The sequence below is a fragment of the Gymnoscopelus braueri genome, assembly GCF_963280865.1.
Source record: "Gymnoscopelus braueri genome assembly, chromosome: 8".
NCBI lineage: Eukaryota > Metazoa > Chordata > Actinopteri > Myctophiformes > Myctophidae > Gymnoscopelus > Gymnoscopelus braueri.
Window position 1 is genome coordinate 10741068 of NC_137609.1, and position 23430 is coordinate 10764497.

Sequence of the window (23430 nt, forward strand, 5' to 3'; positions counted from 1 at the left end):
TATGTTACTGTAAGAACAGAGAACACTTCTTATGAATGGGGAGAGGAGTCCTGAGAGCCTCTCACAGAGAAAAGAAACCTTTTCATTCATTTTTAAATATGAAACATAGCCAAACCGTATGAAATTCTATTTTTATTTTTGAGAGGCCAACATAGACCTCACAGAATAAATAAAAAGATGAATAAAAATAATAATTATAATAATACTAACGATTATACGATTATATATATATATATATATATATATATATATATATATATATATATATATATATATATATATATATATATATATATATATAAAATATAATTTAAATTTGTTTTAAGAAGAAGACAAACTCACTTACTTTCCTTTCAGGTACCCCCCCCCCCCCCCCAAAAAAAATAATAATAATAATAATAATTATAGAAAATAAAGACCATGTTTCTGCTTTACAGTACATGAACCACAACTGAACTTGAATTTAACTGATCATTTGAACATTTATTTAATAAACTGATTTGTCATAGTATCTATCATGTTGTGGTACATACAGAACACGTGACATGACACGTATATATTATAATTCAAACGAAAAGGATTTCAAAACTACCTCTAAACTGCAAACGTGTTTCATTCCGGTACATTAGGTGGCGGTGTGTAGCTCTATGATCAAAAAGAAGAAACGGCGAAGAAGACGCATAGCGGAAGAGACGTGGCATATAAACATTACAGTGAAGTTTACTGTGTAACATCATCCATCTCGTCGGTACTTTTTAAACACACATTCCTGTGAGAACGACAACGAAGCATAAATGCCACTTCGTCAAATCACCCTGAAACGGAGGACAATTGTATAAACTTGGCGTGACAGGTAACGTTATAATGATATAACACACATTAACAGCTAGCTACCTGGCTTTAACCTACTGTATCGATAGTTGCTAAGCTAACGTTAGCTCAGACAAATGTCAACCTTAGATAAGATATGTCATGTCTATAATAACATTAATAACGACAATATATCATATTGGTGCGATTAATTTAATGTAATTATAGACATGAGCGTATTAATTCAAAGCTGATGTTATTGATATGGAAGTATTCATTCATTCTGATGACATTAACCACTTTAAACCAGTGATTCTCAAACCTTTTCATGTCAAGCACCCCCAAATTGACACTCAGAGTTACAGACCCATAAGGGTCCATTTGGTTCCTAACTATCTATCATTTAGCTGGGTACCCCCTGGAACTCCCTCAAGGACCCCTGGGGGTCCCCAGACCCCACTTTGAGAACCAATGATTTAAACTTGTTGTCCCTTTATCTTTTGGGCCTGGCATTATTGGCAAAACTATCCAAAAATAGGCAAAATAGCTTATCTACAAGCTCACAGCGCATTGTGAGCTTTTGTAGATGGGTTATTTGCCCTATTCTTTATAGGGCTTAAGTGGTTGATGTATTCACTCTGTCCAACAGGATGTGGTGAGAGGAGAAACATTAAGTAATACTAACTTAATATGTATCAAACAATGCATATATATTGTAGACAAGTATATCGAAGACACACCAACAGGCATGTGACAGTGAGTTCTGTCAGCAAGCAGAATAAAGCATCACCATCCACACAACACAAGTGACTTAACAATATCACTATTCATTATCTATTACAGTGGTTCTCAAACTTTTTCATGTCAAGGACCCCCAAATTGACAATTATTAGCCCGCGGAGTCGCGGACCCCCATTTGAAAAGATATGCCAGGGACCCCCACAAGAGAAGAGTTTTATGGCTCTATAGCAGTGATTCTCAACCATTTTAATTTCAAGGACCCCCAGTTTGACATGCATTAGGCCACCGACCCCCATTTAATGGCATTTATATCTCTGGGACCCCAATTTCTATCGTAAAATCTATGTTAATTTAACTCTGAGAGTGTACAAATGGAACCAAATGGGGTTCCATTTGTACACTCTCGGAGTTACAGACCCATAAGGGTCCATTTGGTTCCTAACTATCCATCATTTAGCTGGGGACCCCCTGGAACTCCCTCAAAGACCCCTGGGGGTCCCCGGACCCCACTTTGAGAACCATGGATCTATTACACATGACACACCACTAATCACAGGTCATTTTCTTAGTGTGCCAATTGATAGCTTTGTTTTTCCTAGTAAATACCGGTCCACAAACATCCAACGGTCAGATGAGAATTAAGTACATCAATAAACGGAGGAAGGAAACGTGTTATAATAGTATTTGGGTTTATTCCAGAGAAGAGATCTTACAAGTGTCGGAAAAGCATGGTTCCAGATATATTCTTCTGACGTTAAAACAGAGATACAGATTATTATACACATAACGTGGGGTTATGCCTTTCGTCATCACGTCAGCCGTCAGTTATATCTCGAATGGCTCCGTTTCCTGGGCAACCAAGGTTGGGGTATCATTTATGCACAATGTTTATAACAACAAATCCGTGTGGCAATGAGGTTAACCTGCAATCTAATATTGTTGACATACCAGAAGGGGGCCATCAGGCCAAAACAACGTTGCAGGCTGCCTGGGAGGCACTGACACTTTTAACCATATTAACACATACAAATGGAAAATGGTACACTTTAGATCCATCAGAAAATGGTAAAAAATTAGACCCATCAGTGCACATATTGTTTGTTTGATTCATTCATTCATTAATAATACATGTTTTGTATTATGATACAACATTGTTTTGTTGTTTTGAATACCGGTGGTTGCATATGGTGATTTCACCTTATTAGTCACTGCACTACTATTATGTGGTGGTGACATACACAGAAAATACTATGCGTATCCAAGTCTGCTACTAATTGATAATATGAATGGATGTATGATGCCATAAAAATACAATACATGTATCATAAAACAATATGTGTGTATCATAATGAGATGAATAAGTGTATGGATTTTATGTCTAGAGTTCCATATTCAAACATCATGCTGAAACACTCCAGCTATATGAAAGTCATTGCACAAGACAGACAAGTCATATGGCCAGATAGTTGCACTAGAAACCCTGATGAAGCTGCAGACTATTATTATTTTTTCTCAACCCACAGTATACATCCATGCTGATTTACAGTAAATTAACATCACATTTTGCAATTAAATTACCAGTTTACTACTTAAGTGGTAATTTAATTGCCTTTACAACAAATAACGATTGCAGATTGTTCACCTATTGTTTGCTGAATGTTCACCAAATTTGTACCTATTGTTTGCCTATTATGACGCTAGGGTTCATGTGATTAAGTTGCATGAATGCACAGCTCTATGCACAGCAGCATACATTCTGAATTATTCACAGTTATTTACTTAAGCCACTGTATTTCTTGAGGCAGCAGCATAGCTGTAGAAACTAAAGGATATTACGTTTTCTTTTTGTTCTGCTTGTTACCCAGAAGTGTACAACAGCGTATGTGCATTCATTGTGCATATTAATCACGCTTTTATGAGTTAATCCCAGCCACTTGATTGCATGTTTATTATCATGGTTACTGCAGCATCCAATTTGTCAGATGAGCTGCTGAGCTTTGCAAACCACATCACTTTAAGGTCGCCCCAGTCATGAATTGTATGAGACAATCTTGAGGCTAAAGTGGATCACACATTCCTGGGGAAATGCCAGACAAAAAATTGAAATGATGATGCAATCATCTGATCTCTGTGGCTCTGTTGAGCTTAGAAAGACTAACATGATCAAAGGTTATCATGTATTGTATTTGTAGTAGATCAATGGGATTTGCTAACAACAGATGTCTCGCAATACTTTGGCTTTGTGAAATGACAACAGTTCAGACAAAGCCTGATACATTTTTTCTAATCTTCCAACAACTCAAAGCACTTCATATTGTATGCCTCACACATACCATTCACACTTTCTTGTAGCCTGGTAAACCCGCCCGGTCGCGGAATTCATGCTTTCTGACTGAAGCCCTGGAAAATGCTATTGTGACGTGCTGTTACAGCAACATAGCCTAATGTGGCCTGAAATATTGGTACCCTTGCATTTTATTAAAATAATGCATCCACCATTTGCCCTGAAAACTGTTCATATTAAAATATATATTATTATAATATCCATAATCTGTCTTTGGTGGTTTGCAGCAGAAGAAAACAAAAAAGTTCTGAAAAATAATTGAATTATTGCTTAATCTACAGTACGAAGTCATTCTGAAGTAGCATGGTCAAAGTTATTGTTACCCTAGAAGTTGTAAGAAGAAATAAATTGCATTGCACTAGTAATATTTTAAGCAGACTGTTGTTTTAATTAGTATCACAGGTGTTTCAATATCACGCATGCAGCCAGAAAATGACCCCAAAATGACTGTTTTGTGCCACTGTGTGCATCACACTGAACATGAAAAAACGGAAGGAAAAGCAGAGAGTGGAATGAGGAGATTAGGAAAAAAGGTAATAGCCAAGCATGGTCAACGTAAAGGTTACAATACTATCTCCAAAGAGCATGATGTGCCTGTGTGACCACTGTTGCCAATTTTATTAAGAAGTTTAAGGCGCATGCATGGGACTATAAAAATTGGCCAAAGATTGCACAGAAAGATTGTTCGAATGGCAGAGAAAGAAACGGGGAAACTTCAAAACAGATCCAAACTGATCGTCAAGCTCAAGGTACAGCGGTTTCAGACAGTTGCTGTCTGAATGAAAATGGGCTCCTTAGACAGGAAGATTGGTTCTTCTAAACGGGAGACACAAAAAAGGCAGATTGGAAATCATTGGACTTTGCTGAAATGCATGTTGACAATCCATTCCTTCTGGGAGGCTATACTTTTGACAAACGAATCACAATTAGAGCTTTTTGGTAATTCATAGAAGACTAAATGAAGCTTTCAAAGAAACAAACACGGCTTATCGTGAAACATGCTCTGTGATGTTTTGGGGTTGCTTTGATGCCTCGTTCCCAGCCTCACTCATCTGCGAAGAGAAGAGCCCGGTCACGACCTAAAGAAAAGAGTGTCTATATTAGGGCAGGACTGCCGTCGTACGCGTTTCCCCCGGAAACGACCTTTTTCGACCAATCACAACACTCGTTTCATTCACAGAGAATGTAAACAGATTTGTAAAGCGTCAACGTAATTTCCTTGGGCCGTACTTCCGCCAAATTCAACCACTTCCGGTTGTCACCTCCTAGACAACCAACAGCCCAGGTCTTGCCCAGCGTTCCTTAGGCCTGGGTGGCTTGAATCTGAGCAAAACTTACTGCCCAGTGACAGGCCCAAAGTATTTTTTTGTTGGCTTTCTTTCCAGTATGATAACTTGAAACATTGACTACATGAAAAATCACCAAGAATGGATGAGAATAACACATTGGACTGTTCTGAAGTGGTCTGTTTGAGTCCTGATATGAGTCCCATTGAACATCTGTGGAAAGAAGAACAAAGAGTGGACAGAACTCATCAAACCTGAAGTGTCGGACAAACAACCAGTGGACAATTTGAGAAATCTTATTCATAGTAACAAACAGAGAGTGTCTGGTTTGCAGTTATTGCCTCCAAAGTCTGTGCAACAAAATATTAAGAGAATACGAATCAATTTTACATTTTAGTCAATGCCATTTATTCGCTTTATTATTTTCAATGTTGGGTTGTAAAAGCAAAGTTTGTGTTCTATTCATTGAAATGAGGATACCATAAACTTCTGTCAGTTTCAACTTAAGCAACTTCAACTTTTTTTTTAGGTGGATGGGTACCAAATACTTTCGGCCACGTATCTAAAAAGGCTTTTGAATTGAATGGTACTTTGCTGAAACGGCAAGATGCTGAAATAGCTCTAACCAAGCACACGTTGTTTGAAATGTCCTTGAATTCTGCTTTTGTAAACCTGTAAATAGACCTCCTATGTGTTTGTGTTTTCCATACAGTACACCTGGCTATGGGTCTCTGCAAGTGTCCCAAGAGGAAGGTCACCAATTTGTTCTGTTTTGAACATCGCGTGAACGTGTGTGAGCACTGTCTCGTCTCAAACCATAACAAGGTTAGTGCATCTACCGTCTATCAAATCCCTGTCACTTCTTTTTCTCTTCCTGAAAACAACAAAAACAAACTTCTTTCAACCACTTCTTTACACCTGTAAATCTGTGATGAAGTTGATTCAGATTCTAATAATTGATATATTTATAAACCCCCACCCCCTTTTCATCCTTACAGTGTATTGTGCAGTCATATTTGCAATGGCTTCAGGACAGCGATTACAACCCCAACTGCACCCTGTGTAATAATCTACTCTCTGCTGACGAAACGGTCAGATTGGTCTGCTATGGTAAGTTTGCCAACATTCCGGTGTTAAAGTTAGAGCGAATCCTTGTTTACGCCAGTCACACAAATCCTCAAACACTACTCCATGCATTGTTATTTTGACATAACTGTCTCACCCCTTACTCCTGACCCCTGAGGCTTTATCAATTCTTTCCCTTTTCGGTACTGTTTCTACAACAAAGTGCAACTGTAGAATAACCTTCAAACCATCATCAATAATGCAGCCGTCAAGAGTCATAGTGTACCAGATTTGGGTTTATTCGACATTTACACTCTCATAGCAAGAGCTTTTTACTCTGTTTTGGTTTACAGACGTGCACGTATACAGTACACTTGATTTTAAAAGGCAGACAATGTGGAGGATATTTTTACCTTTACAATTATGTACAGTATGTGATACAACATACTGTACACAAAGTGTTTATTCAAATGTTGCATTTACTGTGGATACTAATAAATCATCCGTTTAGTATAATACGCCTTTCCCCCCTCCACTGTTTATTTTTCATATCTTCCCCCAGATGTATTTCACTGGTCCTGTCTTAATGACCTGGCGGCCCGCTTGCCACTGCACACCGCCCCGGCGGGATATCAGTGTCCCAGTTGCCAGGGCCCGGTGTTCCCCCCCTCCAACCTGGCGAGCCCGGTGGCAGACATGTTGAAGGAACAGCTGTCCTCAGTCAACTGGGCCAGAGCAGGCTTGGGACTGCCTCTGGTAAGGGCTTCTATATTGAATTAAACTTTTATTGTCGGCTCAACTCAACGTTAGTGTGTACCGTAAATCACAGCTACCGAACCCCCCCCCCCCCCTTTCTCTAATCAATTCAACTTTTCTGTCAATTCCCTTAGTACGTAAGTGCACTTAAGCGCACAGCACTTTTGGCTACATCAATTGTACAGTATGAAAGGCATCTTGCATTTTCTTATTGTAGAGGTATGACTTTGAATGGCACCTGGAGAAGCAGTCCTTGAGCGTTTGTTTATGCGTATACCCTAATATATTTGTAAATGCTTCTTGATGACTGCTTGACAGATTGAAGAGCCAATAGATGTTCTTGAAGAGAGCACTCCAAGTGATACCGCTGACTTTTCGGATTGGTCCACATTCGACGGTGAGTTTCGCAGCATGTACAACCCAAAGAGAGCTTAATTGGTTGAAATTACAATATTGTATCCTTTTAATAGTAATTACGTACAACCACTTAAACCCTATACACGTTGTTGTGCATCAAATAGTGTTGTGATCTACACGGTCACATGTCGCAACGCGATGCGTTGTGGTCTTGTAGATCTGTTATTTTTGCTGAACGTTTGCCTATTTTTGCTGAATGTTTTTGCCATGATATACCAAGAATAGGGACGCTAGGGTTCATGTAATTAATAATGCATACTTAATCATACTTAATAAATACTGTGTTCATTATTTTCACACCTACTCTCGTACTACTTTGCAGCGCCAAGAGAAAACGCCTACTTTGATTCCAATGCAGCACCGAGAGAAAACTCCTACTTTGATTCCAATGCGGCAGCACGAGAAAACGCCTACTTTGATTCCAACGCAGCAGCACGAGAAACAAGTGAGGTCTACGCCATGGACTCGTACAACTCCAATGCCATGGCAGCCCCGGCGACCATTCCACCCCCAGCGCAGGAAGATCACGGCGGTCACCATCTCAATGTTGAGGCTCCCGTTATGCAGGAACACGCTGTGATAAACTTCAATCCTGCCCCGCCTCCCTGTGACACAATCACAATGCATGCAGGTACAGGACTGTGAAGTTCTCACATTTATTCTATGTATATAGAACAAACATAATGGCAAAATATGATCAAAGATATGATCAAAGATATGATCAAATAAGATGCCATTGATTGATTGATTTTTGATTGAAATTGTTATTAGGCAAAAGAATGTAAAACAACACAGTTACATTTATAATGCTTTTGACTAAAAGGTCCGGCCAAAAAAGTCCTTGCGGACTTGTTTCCGTTGGGGTCCTTGAATTAATTTCATAGACATATATAGTAGCAACCAAACAGTTCAAAAATCAACATGAAAATACAGATAATACAGAAAAAATACAACTATGTACCAAAAAAAGGAGCATGAAAAACATTGATAATGGTCATTTATTATCAATGGGCTATTGATTTAAGTAATTATTATTGATGCTATTAATTAATTTAATAATTATAATAATGTTTTCCCAGCAGCATCTCCAAGAAAGGTGTATGACACTCGGGACGTCGGTCACAGTTCTGTCACACAGGTCGACTTTGATGATGACAAGTACCGACGAAGGCCTACTCTGAGCTGGTTTGCTCAAATCCTGAAGTGAGTGATTATCTTTTATCATTAACTCAGCACTCTAGTACCTTGTAACAAAATGATGAATATTACAATAAGGGTTACATTAATTTACAAAACAAATACAAGAAAAAGCTCTTAATCTTAAAGCTGTAGCATACTCTTACATTTAGGCAGTACCTTGTTGGTGAAGTTCTGTTTGGCAATTCTTGCACTACCAAGATGTTCTAACTAGCTAGTTAGTATTACTAGTAGTTAGTATGTTCATATGTGATTGTTCAGACATAATAATAATGATAAAGCTTTATTTCTGTAGCACCTTTTCAAAACAAAGTTACAAAGTGCTTCACAGAGAATCAAAACACATCACACAACAAGGAATAGAGCAAAAAAAAAACATGACACAGCAAATGCAGTAGGACATAATTGGTAAAAACATTTGGGGAATAAAGGCAGCTTTATGAAAGTGAGTTTTCAGGAGGGATTTGAACAGGGGCACAGGCTCTGCAAGCCTGATCTCCACAGGGAGGGCATTCCAGAGAGTCGGAGCTCTGAATGCAAAAGCTCGGTCTCCTTTAGTTTTTGGTCGGGAATTTGGGATGACTAGGAGAGCTTTGTCCGAGGACCTCAAACTACGTTTTGGTACATATGGCTCGAGCAGGTCTGAGATATAGGATGGGGCCAGACCAGAGGTGGCCTTAAATGTAATTAATAAAATTAGATTTATAGTGTTTCATTTCCGCAATATGGACAGTGAAGAAAGGTTGGCTGAGAATAGTCCCTCTCTGAGTGGCTATAAACACAACCAGATGGTGATTAATTAATGGAGAGAGAGAGTAACTTTTTCCACCGTGTCTGTCGCCCAGAAATGGTGAAATCCCCGGGCAAATTATGTCAAATCTCGTTGGAGGTCGATGTAAACAAACAGAAGAAGATCCGTGGTAAAGCCACCACCAGTACACAATGCATCTGTGGCCTCGCCTCGAGCGAGTGTTGCTTGGCAGACTACTGAGAGTGCAAGGTCTAGCAGTTCAGAACTCAGACCTGAGTATGAAATAGTTTTGAACAAAGGGGTTTCCACCGCGCCTCAAGCCAAATTCAGGCTGGTCCGGTGCTGGGATCTCAGGAGCATTGATTGATTGAATATTTTATTAGGCAAAAAATGTAAAACAGCACAGTTACATTTAAAATACTTTGTCTAACAGGTCCGTTCATAAAAGTCCTTGCAGACTTGTTTCCAATGAGGGCCTTGGTATTTAATTCATAGGCATATATAGTGGCACCACAGTTCAAATATCATTACAAAATAAACAGCCAAAAAATATATATAACACTATGTACAACAAAAAAAATAAAAAAGAGGGGGAAAAAAAATATGTACAAGAACAGGGGGGGGGGAGGGTCTGCTGTCTAACGGGAAAATGGTACTACCTCCACCTTTGGCCTCCTGAAAGGTGATTTTTTAAGGCTCTTTTAAATGATCATCATGGCATCATGGCAGTGTGTGGAAAAAGTACTTGCATGTTTTACTTAAGTAAAAGTATCAATACTGCCATGTAGAAATACTCTGTTACAAGTAAAAGTCCGGAATTCAAAATGTACTTTGAGTAAAAGTACATTTTGAAGTATTGGTGTCAAAATGTACTTAAAGTACCAAAAGTAAAAGTACTTATTATGCAGAATGTCCCGTTTCACGTTTTCAAATGTATACAAATCTTTTGAAAATAGCAGATCTACAAGCTCACAATGCGTCGCGATCGGCTATTTTCAAATGGCCGAAATGTATTTTGTAGGGCTAAAGTGGTTAATGTGTTTTGTAATAATAATCTAATTTTACAAAGTGACTAGTAACTAAAGTTTTCATTCAATAATTGTATTGGAGTAAAAGTAGGCTACAATATTTGCCTCTGAGATGTAGTGGAGTAGAAGTAAAAGTATTGGAAATGGGAAATACTCCAGTAAAGTAAAAAAATCCTCAAAAGTGTACTTAAGTACAGTACTTGAGTAAATGTACTTAGTTACTTTACACCACTGCTCAGGAGCGGGACTAGTATGTGTAGAAGAAGGAAGGCACTGGAGCAAACTCAAACAATTGAAGCCTTTTTTTATTTACAGGGTGCAGGCAAATAACGTGACGACGTTTGGATGTCAATACATCTTTGAAAAAACGCTTCAATTGTCCGAGTTTGCTACAGTGCCTTCCTTCTTCATAAAATAGTTTTGTCCTGGAACGCATCTGTGTCACTTTAGATTTCTTTGGCTATTCAAAAATAGCAGATATACAAGCTCACAGCGCGGCACCGAGTGCCGCGCTGTGAGCTTGTAGATCTGCTATTTTTGAAAAATCGTGAAATTTTATTTTTTTAGATTTTTTTCGAAAAACTGTTAGGATTTAGAAAACATTTTTAAGAATCGCCGCAGGTCTTAATGGGTTAAGAAGTTCGACATCATTTGGAGTATGTTGCAGCCTTTAATTTATTGTATTTATTTATATTTTGCCTCTGCATTTCGACCTTTGTACTTAATTGCATAATTGTCTCTTGTATCGACGTGTTGGCTACTCGACCTTCATCTCATCGTGTCTCATCTTCATTTTTCAGAAACCGAACAGGGAAGAGGTCCTCCCTGACACTGAAACAACGGATCTTCATGCTCCTTCTGGTCGGAGTCATTGGATTCTTTACACTCATCATCATCATGGCTAAACTGGGACGTGCCTCGTCTGACTCGGACCCCAATTTAGATCCTCTCCTTAACCCCAATATCCGTGTGGGGAAAAACTGAATAACCATTTTGTTGCTTTTCCACTTGTGTGTGTGTGTGTGTGTGTGTTACACAGCGTTGGCCTGTGTAGAATCAGCTGAAATGAGACTTTTTCTATTACATGATGGGACCAGCAGAGGGAGCCATCACCCCAACTTGAATAAAGCAGAGAACACAGTGCACCTTTTAGAATGGACAGACCCTGGGGCCATTCATTCCAATCTGGCAATAGGCGGTTGCATTGGACCCGTGTGCACAGCAAGCAAAAGGACATCTCCTAGCAGATTGGCAATTCTGATCCTAGCAGTGCTGCCTGCAAGTTGGATAATTCATTCGTGTCTGTGACTATAGATAATTTCACAGAAAGCAATAGTTGTTCTGAATTGCTGTTGATAACACTAGTGTTCACAAGTGTTCATTTTTGCAAAGGCTGACTAACTGTCGTTGGATTGAAAATGTTGGTGACGTGGGTGCATTTTTTTCTGACTGTCAAATAATTATCTTCCTAAGTAACAAAAATTATATTTATCTGAGGTCTATGGTAGCAAAAAAACAAAACTGCTGATTTACTGAAGAAATGTCAGTTTTTTTCTGCAGAACTGTCAGTTGTGTATTATTCTATCCATTTTTGCAGGATTTTTTGTAGGGATTATCAACTCTTTTGCGTCTACTTTACATGGTCACTCTTTTACACTCTTAATGAGTGTTTGCATTACTTCTGAAATTCTAACTTCTATACAGTGCATTGCTAACGGTTGCCATACATACTGTATGTAATATATCCTCGTTTCCCCCCCCAAGCTGTCAATTAAATACAGAATCTACACATTTAAATGTTTTCGCTGTCATTAGTGATGCTGGAAAAGGATTTATCCAGCCACCTGCTGGGCGCAGTAGAATACATTTTAGCACCTGGGATTGATTTGAAAATGGCTTTACAAACAGGTGAGTGCATGCTGATGAATGTATGAAACCAAATTTCATTGTGCTCGCTAGGATCAGCTGTTCTAATTGATTTCGTGATGTGCTTACAAAGTTATTAAATAACAGTGCCATGTACCTTTCACCAGTTTAGACACCACCAGGGTTCTCTGAATGGTGTGGATGATCTTTTGGCAGATGTGGCCTTCACATGAACTGTATTAACTTTATTGAAACTTAACTGATCACAGATGGACTTTATTATATCTACATTTTTAATATACATAATATATTATTTTAACCAGGCAAGTAATTGGGAACAAATTCTTATTTACGATGGCAGCCTGGCAAAAGGCAAGGCCTCTTGAAGGAACAGGTTAGCAAGCAGCTAAAACAAATGAAATGAAAACAATACACATCTAAACATTTCCAACACACCCACTATTTACATAGCATGATAGGTACACAAGTATCGGGCAGGTAACTAGCAGACAACACCATCAGACAATACAATAGCAAAACAAGAGTAGCATACCCAAGCAAGTAAGGCCAACAGGCAAAACAAAACCGTAGAGAGCAACAGAGCTAATATTTGCATGGGACAACATTAAGTAGCCAACAGACAAGGGCTAGGGGGGAACTACTTGGTCAAGAAACAGCAGCATGTATCAATAATAGAGTCCTTGCAAACTGACTTGAAGATAAAATTGTCAAATTTGAGTGTATGTTAGTTTTTTTGCAGATTGATCCAGTCTTTGGCTGCAGCAATCCAGAAGGACAACAGACCTAATGTGGTATTTGTTTTGGAATCCTTTAACAGAATATGGTGAGCGGAACGGGTGACCTTTGGCAATGCTTTGCCTCACAAACAATCATAGTTGCCTTCATGGCTGGCAGCTCTCCAGAATAATCACAATCTACAAGCTGCTCCAGACCAGTGAAGGAACTCAAAGTTAATTGCATTGCTCAAGAGCACATCAGTGGTTGCTTCCTAGGGGGGAAGCCCAAATATTCCCAACTGGAATGGAACATTGAACCAGCAGCCTTGCTGTCAAACCTTGTCGGTTTATTTTATGAATGCACTATTCGGGTGTGTTTTGCTTCAGTGGACTGTCGATTATCTTTCCTCCTGGGCGGTCATGTCAGTGCACAGTTGAAATTGATTATGAATTGGCCTGAGCCGTGACCTATCTCATTGATTCAGGGAAAGCTGCCGTGGGCAACGACAATAGGTGATTACAACATTAATGAGAGACCGATGTCTTTGTCTCAAATCTGTAATGTCTTATTTATTATATAATCTCAGAGTTGATTAATTGGACTCTAAAGCATGCTTCATCATGGGTGTAATTGTCTTTGTCAGTCTACTGGAATGCAGTGCAGTTGAAATGTAACCTTGACTTTTGTGAGTTATTGGTTTGATCACAGCACTGACATAATAGGGACAGCCATGTCAATAACGGAAAACGAAAGGGAGCCTTTTCTGGTCGGGGGGGGGGGGGTGTAGGGGCTTTTACAGCTTCACCCAGCAGATGGCTACTCAGATGAGCGCACGGGCGGAGCTGTTAGGGGTTAAGTGTCTTACTGAGGGACACGTAGACTGGGCAAGCTGAGGGTCGAACCAGTGACCTTCCAATTCCCAGACATCTCCTCTACCCACTCATCCACTTCCAACCCCAAACCATCTGCATTCTGCATCTGGTGTGTAATATTTATATTTGAACTGTCAGCTGTTATAGCTAACAGTTTCATGGCTCTATTCACTGGGATATAACCAGATTTTAACTGAACAGATATTGGTTGAGTTGAATAATTGATGAAGAAAATTGCAAAATGGAAAATAGCTCCAGCTGGTATTGGAGAAATACGAGATGATATACAATATAGTGGGTAATAATGACTGACAGTGTGTGCTTTGGAATCAAACTAGAAGTTGATATTCTGACACAGTAAATAAATACAATGTCTATCTAGGTGATATTTGTTTTCTTACTTACGGTAAGTAAAAGTAGCAATATTATAGTTAAATATTATATATATTATATATTATTAAATAGGGCTTAAAGGGATAGTTCACCCCCATAATGACTTTTTTTCTAATCAAATTATTGGCTCAGGAATGCGACAAAAAGAAAACTATCTCCATGAATTCAAGGCTTCATGGGGTGTGTATTGATAGAAAATACGATTTTTTTTGGGTGAACTATCCCTTTAAGTGGTTAATGTCTGTTTTGTTAATAGTCTAAATCTACTAAGTAACTAGTCACTAAAGCTGTCAAATATCTGAAGTGTAGTACAACATACAATATTTGCCTCTGAGAGGATGTGGAGTAGGAGTATAAAGTATCTTTAAAAAAAGAAAATAATAATACTCAAAGCCCTGCCTCAAAATTGTACTTAAGTACAGTACTTGAGAAAATGTACTTAGTTACAGTACTTTCCACCACTATATTTACATAACAGCTGTGTTGCCATGTGCAGAACACAGAGCACTTATTGATGATGTGTGTGTGTGCATGTGTTTAGCATGTGCATCCCAGTTGAAACGGGCCACAGAGGAAGGGCGTCATTGATCTCCTCCTGGTACAAAACATCATCGAGCAGGCCTTCTGTGACAGAGGTCAGCGCTGGTGTTGGCATCACCGGTCATTTTTGTTTAACAGTAATATATGGGCTAATTCCTGAAGTCTGTGCACAGCTACCCTTCAACTGCTGGTATGTATATATAATGCTTTTGACAAACAACAGTTAATAGTTAGATGCTGTTAGAAACAGATGTCTGCTTGTAATTAAACATTTCATCACGTTGTTGCTGACTTGACTGTGTTTTGACAGACGGGATTGTAATTAGCGTTTGCCATAGATAATTTACTGGCCCCTAATGGGGTGGCAGTCTGTTACTAAATACTATCTTTATCCTGCTACTGATTGCTGGAAGAAACACATTTTCCCTCGGGGTCAATAAAATTGTAGATTTCTTACATTTTCTGTACTGCAATTTAGGAGTGAACTAATCTCATGTCAGACAAATTAATCTGATTTATTTTAGAAGTAGTATAGTATCGTAGCAAACTAATTTTAATTAATTGTGTTATGATTAAATTAGATTCTCCTCTGTACTAGTTAATCACGACGTTAAAATTAAAACCTGAATATGAATGCATCTGAGTCATGAGAGGAATGTCAAAGGATTTGGCACACCAGAACCGGAAGCAATTCTGCAAAAACCAAATCACTGAGGAGAATATCGTTGCTGTCGGGCAGAAACCTTGTGTCTCCATATTTAATCTTTTTTTGCAAATTAATGTCCTATACTTCATCGTGCAAGAATACACAAGCACGTCATACATGAAGGTAGGGGAAAGCTTGCAGATCTGCTATTTTGCTATTTTGGTAGGGAAAAAAAACTATTAAGTGAAAGTGGTTAAGTGTGGGTTTTATAAGTATTGAACCAAGAGCTTGTGACTAAATGCATTGGATCCATTGGAACACAGGTTCTTCTTTCCATCTCCTGAAAAGCAACAGTTTTGGACATACAGTACAGGGATTCCACCTGACAGCGCTAATATTATTATGTTTGTTTAGGCTCCCCTGTTGCCCTGGTTCCTGGAACCTTCTGTCAGAGACAACACCAGGGTCATGGAGAAGTGTTTTACACCTGTGCTGCCTCACAAGGGCAACAGAGGCCACGCGCGCAGCAAGCCTGATCAGGATGAGGTGGACCATGGACGTGGGAAGATGATGAGCCCCAAATCTCAGGACAAGAATCACCTTCCCCACCAACAGGACAGAGGTCATTATCACCGTCATCCTCATTACCGCCATCATTCAGACGATGATGAAGGTCATGGGTAAGTAGGAACATGATTAATAAGCTTCAAATTAATACATCCAACCTGTGCTTAATTGTGACAACGCAGCTCATTCAATTATTTAATATTCTTCTTGATCATTAAAATAGCAGGGAGCCACATTGTGGGAGTTTGTGTCAAGTCATTTTAATTAATAGACTTCAAGGGGGATGAGAGGGATGTTTTTGATCTTCTCTAGTTTTGAGCCTGAATTGGAAAACGAACTACAAAATCAGCATAAGGTTTCATTACCCTTTAAGATAACACTCTCACCCTGGTTTCTTGCAACAGCACCCATTCAACAGCAGAGGGTTGCACTTTCCAGCACCAGCATAACCTCCACCATCACCGTGAGAAGACCGAGAATTGTCATCAACACGGTTGTCAACAAAAACACATTGCTGATGGGATCTCCCACACTCCAGCTACAGCCACCTCCTCAAGCTCCTCAACTGGCTCCTCCTCTTCTTCATATTCGTCCTGCAGTTCATCCTCTTCTTCTTCCCGTTCGTCGTCTCCAGACAGCTACATTGAGTCTTTTCGCAGACATCCACAGAGAAAAAAGCCCCAGCATTCACAGTCATGCTTTGACATCTTTGACGAAGCAGATGACACCATGCCCTTGGTAGACGATGAAGGTCACTCGAAGATCCCTGCCAGAGCGACAGGCAAGCGAGGGTCAGCCCTTCACCTCGGCAACGCCGGGAGCAACGGCGAAAACAAGCAGAGGATTTCAAGAGGTTCAGGAAAAGATGGAAGTTTCCGCAAAGCTAAGTCAATGGAGGCCCTCATCAGCCGCGAAGAAGAGGAGAAACCCGACGATGAAGCTGAAATTCAGAGGAGAAAAAATGAAGCCAGGAAGGGCATGGTGAGGGAGAAACTTCAGTTCTCTGACTTTCTGAATGAGATTACTCGGCAGGTGCTCAGCCCACAGAGGCTCACCACTCTTGGTGTTACAGACGCTCACAGACCAAGCGGTACAGGCCAGGCTTCACCTATGATGGACAGAGGAATGGAGAGGCCCAGACCACAGATGAGCCGGCCCGCCAGTACAGACTCCATTGACTCCAGCAGTCACACTTATACCAGCATACATTCCCATTCTAGTCAGCACACTGATTATAAAGATGACAAACTCATGCACCACCACCATAGGCCCCACCACTCTGGGAAAGACTCGCCCCATCACATTGATAACGAACCTCATCACCATCACCAAAGACACCACCTCAATACTAGTTCTCATCATGGAGATCACTGTAGCCCACCTCATCACCATCACCATGGAGACGCCTCTATTCAACATTCACATCACCCTGGAGACCAATGGCAACAACATCACCATGGTGACGGTAAAACTCATCACAATACAGACCACCTCTTTCAAACTTCTCATCATCACCACGGAGACCATCACCGTGGAGACCACCATGACCAAGGAGACCACCATCACCGTGGAGACCACCATGCCCAAGGAGCCCACCATCACAGTGGAGACCACCATGACCAAGGAGACCACCATCACCGTGGAGACCACCATGCCCTAGGAGCCCACCATCACAGTGGAGACCACCATGACCAAGGAGACCACCATCACAGTGGAGACCACCATGACCAAGGAGCCCACCATCACAGTGGAGACCACCATGACCAAGGAGCCCACCATCACAGTGGAGACCACCATGACCAAGGAGCCCACCATCACCGTGGAGACCACCATGACCAAGGAGCCCACCATCACAGTGGAGACCACCATGCCCAAGGAGACCACCATCACAGTGGAGACCACCATGACCAAGGAGACCACCATCACAGTGGAGACCACCATGCCCAAGGAGACCACCATCACAGTGGAGACCACCATGACCAAGGAGACCACCATCACAGTGGAGACCACCATGCCCAAGGAGACCACCATCACCGTGGAGACCACCATGACCAAGGAGACCACCATCACCGCGGAGACCACCATGCCCAAGGAGACCACCATCACCGTGGAGACCACCATCACAGTGGAAACCACCATGCCCAAGGAGACCACCATCACCATAAAGACCACCATAGCCCAACACATCACCATGGAGACCACCATAGTCCAGGTCATGGAGACCATCATGACAATGGAGACAACCACAAACCAACCCATCACCATGAAGACCCCCATGATCATGGAGAGCATCAGCACCATGACGACCACCACAGCCTAACACATCACCATGGAGACCACCACAGCCCAGGTCATCACCATGGAGACCACCAAACCCCAACAAATCACCATGGAGACCATCATAGCCCAGGTCATCACCATGGAGACCACCATCACATTGAAGATGACCATCACCATGGTGATCATCATCATCATCATCAGCATGGAGACCACCACAGCCCAGCTCATCATCAAGGTCATGGTCTTGAACCCCATCCCAGTCCTTTACATTCCCAGATCAATCATTGTGAGTCTCATAGCCCTGCTGTGTCAGGTGGCCATCACCACTCTGCTCATTCAGACTCCCAGCTGCAGCTCCATCGTGGTGAGCCTCATCATCAGCATCACATCTCTCAGTCAGGGGTTCACCCCTCAACTCTCTCACATTCTGAACACCAAGGAGGCCAGTCCTCTCCCCAAGCATCAGACGGTCGCCATCACATCGAGCCCCGTCACCATCCCCTGCATGCACACACGGGTCATCTCCACAGCCACCATAGCCAGCCATCTAAGGGTCATTCTCCAGCATTCGATGGGAAGCTTGAGCGTCATTCCTGCAAGACAGATTCCTCAAGAAGTACCTCCAGTCCCGGCAGTCAGGATGAGGTACAGTACCGATAAGTACGATTTACAGTATTCACTCGGCAGCCATTTTACTCTTAACCACTTGAACCGTAGCATCCCGATTCAGGGGGGAACATTTGCCAAAAAATTGGCAAATAGAAGAAATTTGGTATAGAGGGCAAAAAGCAAACCAAATACAGAGGCAACTCATGTCCAGTTTTCTAAGTATAGAAGGTTTAAGTGGTTAGGCCTAGTTCAGACCAAAGATTCACGACAAGACAAAACCCTTTTAAGCCCGATTTATACTGTCATATGCTTTCTGAACTTGTACATCTGCTATTCTCGGCATGCAAAACCGTCATATTATGGAGCATAAATAAGCATCTGCGGTCTGAATGCCCCCTTACATCATATGTAGACCGTGATGGGGTTTCCATATGCCCCGAGTATGACTTAAGAACAAATTGACCACTGTGTGAATGTCGTCAATATAGTTTTTGCATAAAGTTTGCTTTGCCTCAGGATGTTAGAGATTCACAACATGACACCTAGAGCTGTCACGATCAGGACATTTCACTTGATGATTATTTGTTAAATAATCAATAATTGCCATTAACGATTTAATAGTGTTTTGGTATTGAACTTTGGAACATTTAAATAAAATTACATTTCTGCTTGCCTTTTAGGCTTTGTAAACAAAAATTACATGGGTCAGATATGACAAAGCGGTACCAATAATGGCCAAAACATACTATTATATAAACATACATAATATTCTGACGATTATTCAAATGTTTGCGATCAGGCGATTATGTAATAATTGTGACAGGCCTATCGATGTCCCCTTGTCCAATGTCACCGTACATCCACTGTCAAATTACTGCCGCTGTCATTGTCTATGTTTTTGATTGAGTTGTTATGTAAGATTGTTCCACTCATTTGGTTTCCTATTGATTTTGTAATCAAGCATGCTCCTCTTTATGTAAGGACAATAGATCACACACACACTCTCACATTTCTCTATTGGTTTCCCCAGTCGTAATGTTGGAGCATGGAAAAATCAATTGCCATTCTCACTTAAAAGTAAAAAATAAGCTGTTAAACCCTCAAATAAATATTTGTGCATTTTCAACACAGGGTACGGCACAGGATCCCTGCAAAACAATGTAAGTTTCATTCTTCTATCCTTCTTTCAGATGGATAAAAGTGAATTTCTTAAAGGGCAAGACCACTTAGGTAGAGGTTTGTGTTGTGTATTTACCTTGCCATGATGTAACTCCAAAGGTGGACAAGAAATCAAAAATAATTGCTCCATTGATTAGAAATTGATCATTCAAAATATGCTCCTGATTGACTTACATTGTACGCTGAAACAGCTCTCAAAGTCACTATTTTAGCACGTAAACGAACACAATCAAAGCTAATTCAGACAATATAGAACATCACCAAACCCAGTAGGCCTACTGTTTTTTTTCTTTTTCTTTAATGTCCACTTCCTGCTGATTTTACTATTTGAAGATCCGGATCCGGATCCACGGATCCAGTCCGGGTTTTCTTCTTAATAAAAATAGCAAAATCAACAGGAAGTTAACATTTTTATTAAAACTGGGTTTGGTGATGTTCTATATTGTCTGAATCAACTTTGTTTGTTTATGTGCTAAAAGAGTGACTTTGAGAGCTGTTTTACCGTACAATGTAAGTCAATGAGGAGCATATTTTGAATGATCAATTTCTAATCAATGGAGCAATTATTTTTGATTTCTTGTCCCCCTTTGGAGTTACATCATGGCAAGGTAAATACACAACCCAAACCTCTACCAAAGTGGTCTTGCCCTTTAAAGGGATATTTCACTTTCAAATAAAATAAACATTAAAAAAATATATTTAAAAAAAATGAAAAAAGTTATGGCAAAATCACGGCCCCCTCACACATTAGTAGGACACTCTAATGCGTGAGGGGGCCGTGATTTTTCCATTACTGTTTTCATTTATTTTTATATATTTTTTTAATGTTTATTTTATTTGAAAGTGAAATATCCCTTTAAGTATATGAGACATGACTGTACTTCATAGATATTTCTCACATTACTTTGGGTGTGATTTAGCATGAATTTTGAAATGCAGATTGTCTGCTTCATTGTTTTCATAGAGATGGATTTATTGAAACGTAAACGCCGCCATACTCACTCAAAGTGAGACACTTTTGAGAAAACATAAAGTGTGTACTAACTGTAAGTGGTTCTCAAAGTAGGGTCCAGGCAGCCTCAGCGTTCCTTACAGGTCTGTAACTCAGAGAATTATAGGCAAATGGAAAAAGTACTCAAATGTTTTACTTTAGTAAAAGTATCAATACTGCAATGTAGAAGTGCTCTGTTACAAGTAAAAGTCTGGAATTAAAACTTTACTTGAGTAAAAGTACAAAAGTATTGGTATCAAAATGTACCTAAAGTACCAAAAGTAAAAGTAATAAAACATTTTGAAAATAGCAGATCTACAAGCTCACAACGCGTCGCATCGCGACGCGTTGTGAGCTTGTAGATCTGCTATTTTCAAATAGCCTAGGTATACAATAGGGCTAAAGTGGTTAATGTATGTTTTATAATGTAATAATTTATATCTGCAAAGTAGCAGTAACTAAAGTTCTCAAATCATTATAGTGGAGTAAAAGTACAATATTTGCCTCTGAGATGTAGTGGAGTAAAAGTAAAAGTATTGAAAATTGGAAATACTCCAGTAAAGTAAAAGTACCTCAAAATTGTACTTAAGTGCAGTACTTGAGTAAATGTACTTAGTTATATTACACCACTGATTATAGGGGTTCTTGAAATGAATAGGTTTGAGAGAACCACTGCTGTATTTTAGTATGTGTCACTTATAACTCAGAGTTCATCTTACATTCTCCCTCATCGAATTTAGTTTTCATAATCCTATGTATGTTTGTTTACTGGTCCTCAAAGGACTCTGCAGGAGCAGAATGATGATCTGCACCGCAGCTTGCTCCAGACGGCAGAGAGAATGGAAAGTTTGGGCGAAGAATTTATGAGCAGCCACCAGCTCTTGGAGGTAGAACTTCAGAGGACACGAAAGGAGCTCGGCAGCCTCACGGAAAAGTTTAAAAGGTTAAGATAAAGCATTTTTCTCCAAACTCTTAGCTTAATTCTTGAGGTTAATTAACTGCTGATAAACAGAGGCACAGCTCTAATTATATGTGAATAATGTATTATGTCTGTTACTTGCAATTAAGCGGGATGTCAGGCATTTTTACTTTTAAACTACATATCGTTGCTGTTCAGCAGAAACCAGCTAACTCCATTTTGACGCTTTTGCATTTCTTTACATAAATCAGGGCCATTGAACACCCTTTACGTCTGTGTGTTGGTAAAAAAAAAATTGAACCAATGAAAAGCATTAAAAAGCGCTTCTGACAAAACCAGCTAACTCCATTGGATCCTCAAACGTTCTGCTAAACCAGCTAACTCCGGAGTTAGCTGGTTTTGCTGACTCCAGGCTCCACCCCCTTTTGACCTCCAACCTCATTGTGAGCTTGGAGGTCCATTCAGCTGTTCTTATCAATGATGAACAAAACCTCCTAACTAATTTTGACAGAACATTTGAGTTTGCGGCCCCCTGTCTTTGCCTCCTTTCTTGTGTTTCGCAATGTGAGCTGTTCTCCATTTTCAAATTGTCATTATTGAGATTAAAATTCATGTTGCTCTCTCTTTCTCTTTCTATAGATTTCATAGCCATTCCTCCACACCACACACCAATAATCTCCTAGAGCAAAAGCCTCATTCCATGGTGAGATCTGCACTACATTTTATTTCATGTCTTGCATATGAAACAAAAAAGGACATAACCCATAACATGCCATCATCACTGGAAGCATAGATACAGTTTATGCCAGGGATGTCATTTAAGAAAGGTTAAATGTTTGTTGATGGTTTTTTTTCCTCCAGACTATGGAAGGAGACGCGTGGAATCAATGCATTTCAGTGCCAACAGAACAGCTTGGCAATGCAAGAACTTCCACCAAAATGGAGTCACTTAAAGTAAGAGCTTTATCAAGACAGATGAGCAAGAATGAGCATGAGTAAGAAATGGAAACAGCCTGTTTTGCATGTTAATTTAGTGTACATTAATATGGTTGTTTTTATCCAATATATTACCTCAAATGAATGCCTATGATATTTATGATTAATGTCTGATTTAACCACATTCATTCTTATTGTTGATTCTGATTAACTTCCAACATTCCTAGTTTAGGCATGTTATTATAGGTCTTTTTTATTTTAAAAAATAGCAACAAATGGCAGTTGTACATGCTCACAACTCACAACGCATTGTGAGCTGGTAGATATTCTTTGCTGTTTATAATACAATGAAGTAGATAAGGGGCTTAAGCGGTTGAGGCAAATCCATTTTATAAATCAATCAATTTCTCCACAATGGCCTCTTGCTTAGGTGACATCGATGCTACACGGAGGCTTTGACGACCACTACAAGTCAGATATTTCCATCAGTCAATGTGTT

The 23430-nt window shown here is 40.0% G+C and overlaps 1 protein-coding gene across 3 annotated transcripts; it reads left to right on the plus strand.

The window, feature by feature from the left end:
- The first annotated feature begins 689 nt into the window (after nucleotides 1-689).
- On the plus strand, nucleotides 690-12177 carry zfpl1 (zinc finger protein-like 1). 3 transcript variants are annotated; one of them, XM_080435708.1, is made up of 8 exons: nucleotides 690-853; nucleotides 5894-6006; nucleotides 6180-6291; nucleotides 6809-7002; nucleotides 7321-7399; nucleotides 7742-8050; nucleotides 8499-8622; nucleotides 11196-12177. In XM_080435708.1, exons 2-8 carry the CDS (start codon nucleotides 5905-5907, stop codon nucleotides 11377-11379), a joined length of 1104 nt encoding a protein of 367 aa, XP_080291834.1. In that variant the 5' UTR covers nucleotides 690-853; nucleotides 5894-5904; the 3' UTR covers nucleotides 11380-12177. The 3 variants fall into 3 exon arrangements, with proteins under 3 accessions (XP_080291834.1, XP_080291835.1, XP_080291836.1); XM_080435709.1 differs by having other exon boundaries at nucleotides 8502-8622; XM_080435710.1 differs by having other exon boundaries at nucleotides 7778-8050.
- Nucleotides 12178-23430: the final 11253 nt, after the last annotated feature.

Excerpts from the sequence above, each read along its gene's own strand:
- zfpl1 (XM_080435708.1), top strand. The coding sequence starts at position 5,905 with ATGGGTCTCTGCAAGTGTCCCAAGAGGAAGGTCACCAATTTGTTCTGT. Across the intron at positions 6,007-6,179 it reads TCGTCTCAAACCATAACAAG|TGTATTGTGCAGTCATATTT; the intron begins GTTAGTGCATCT and ends TCATCCTTACAG. Across the intron at positions 6,292-6,808 it reads GGTCAGATTGGTCTGCTATG|ATGTATTTCACTGGTCCTGT; the intron begins GTAAGTTTGCCA and ends ATCTTCCCCCAG.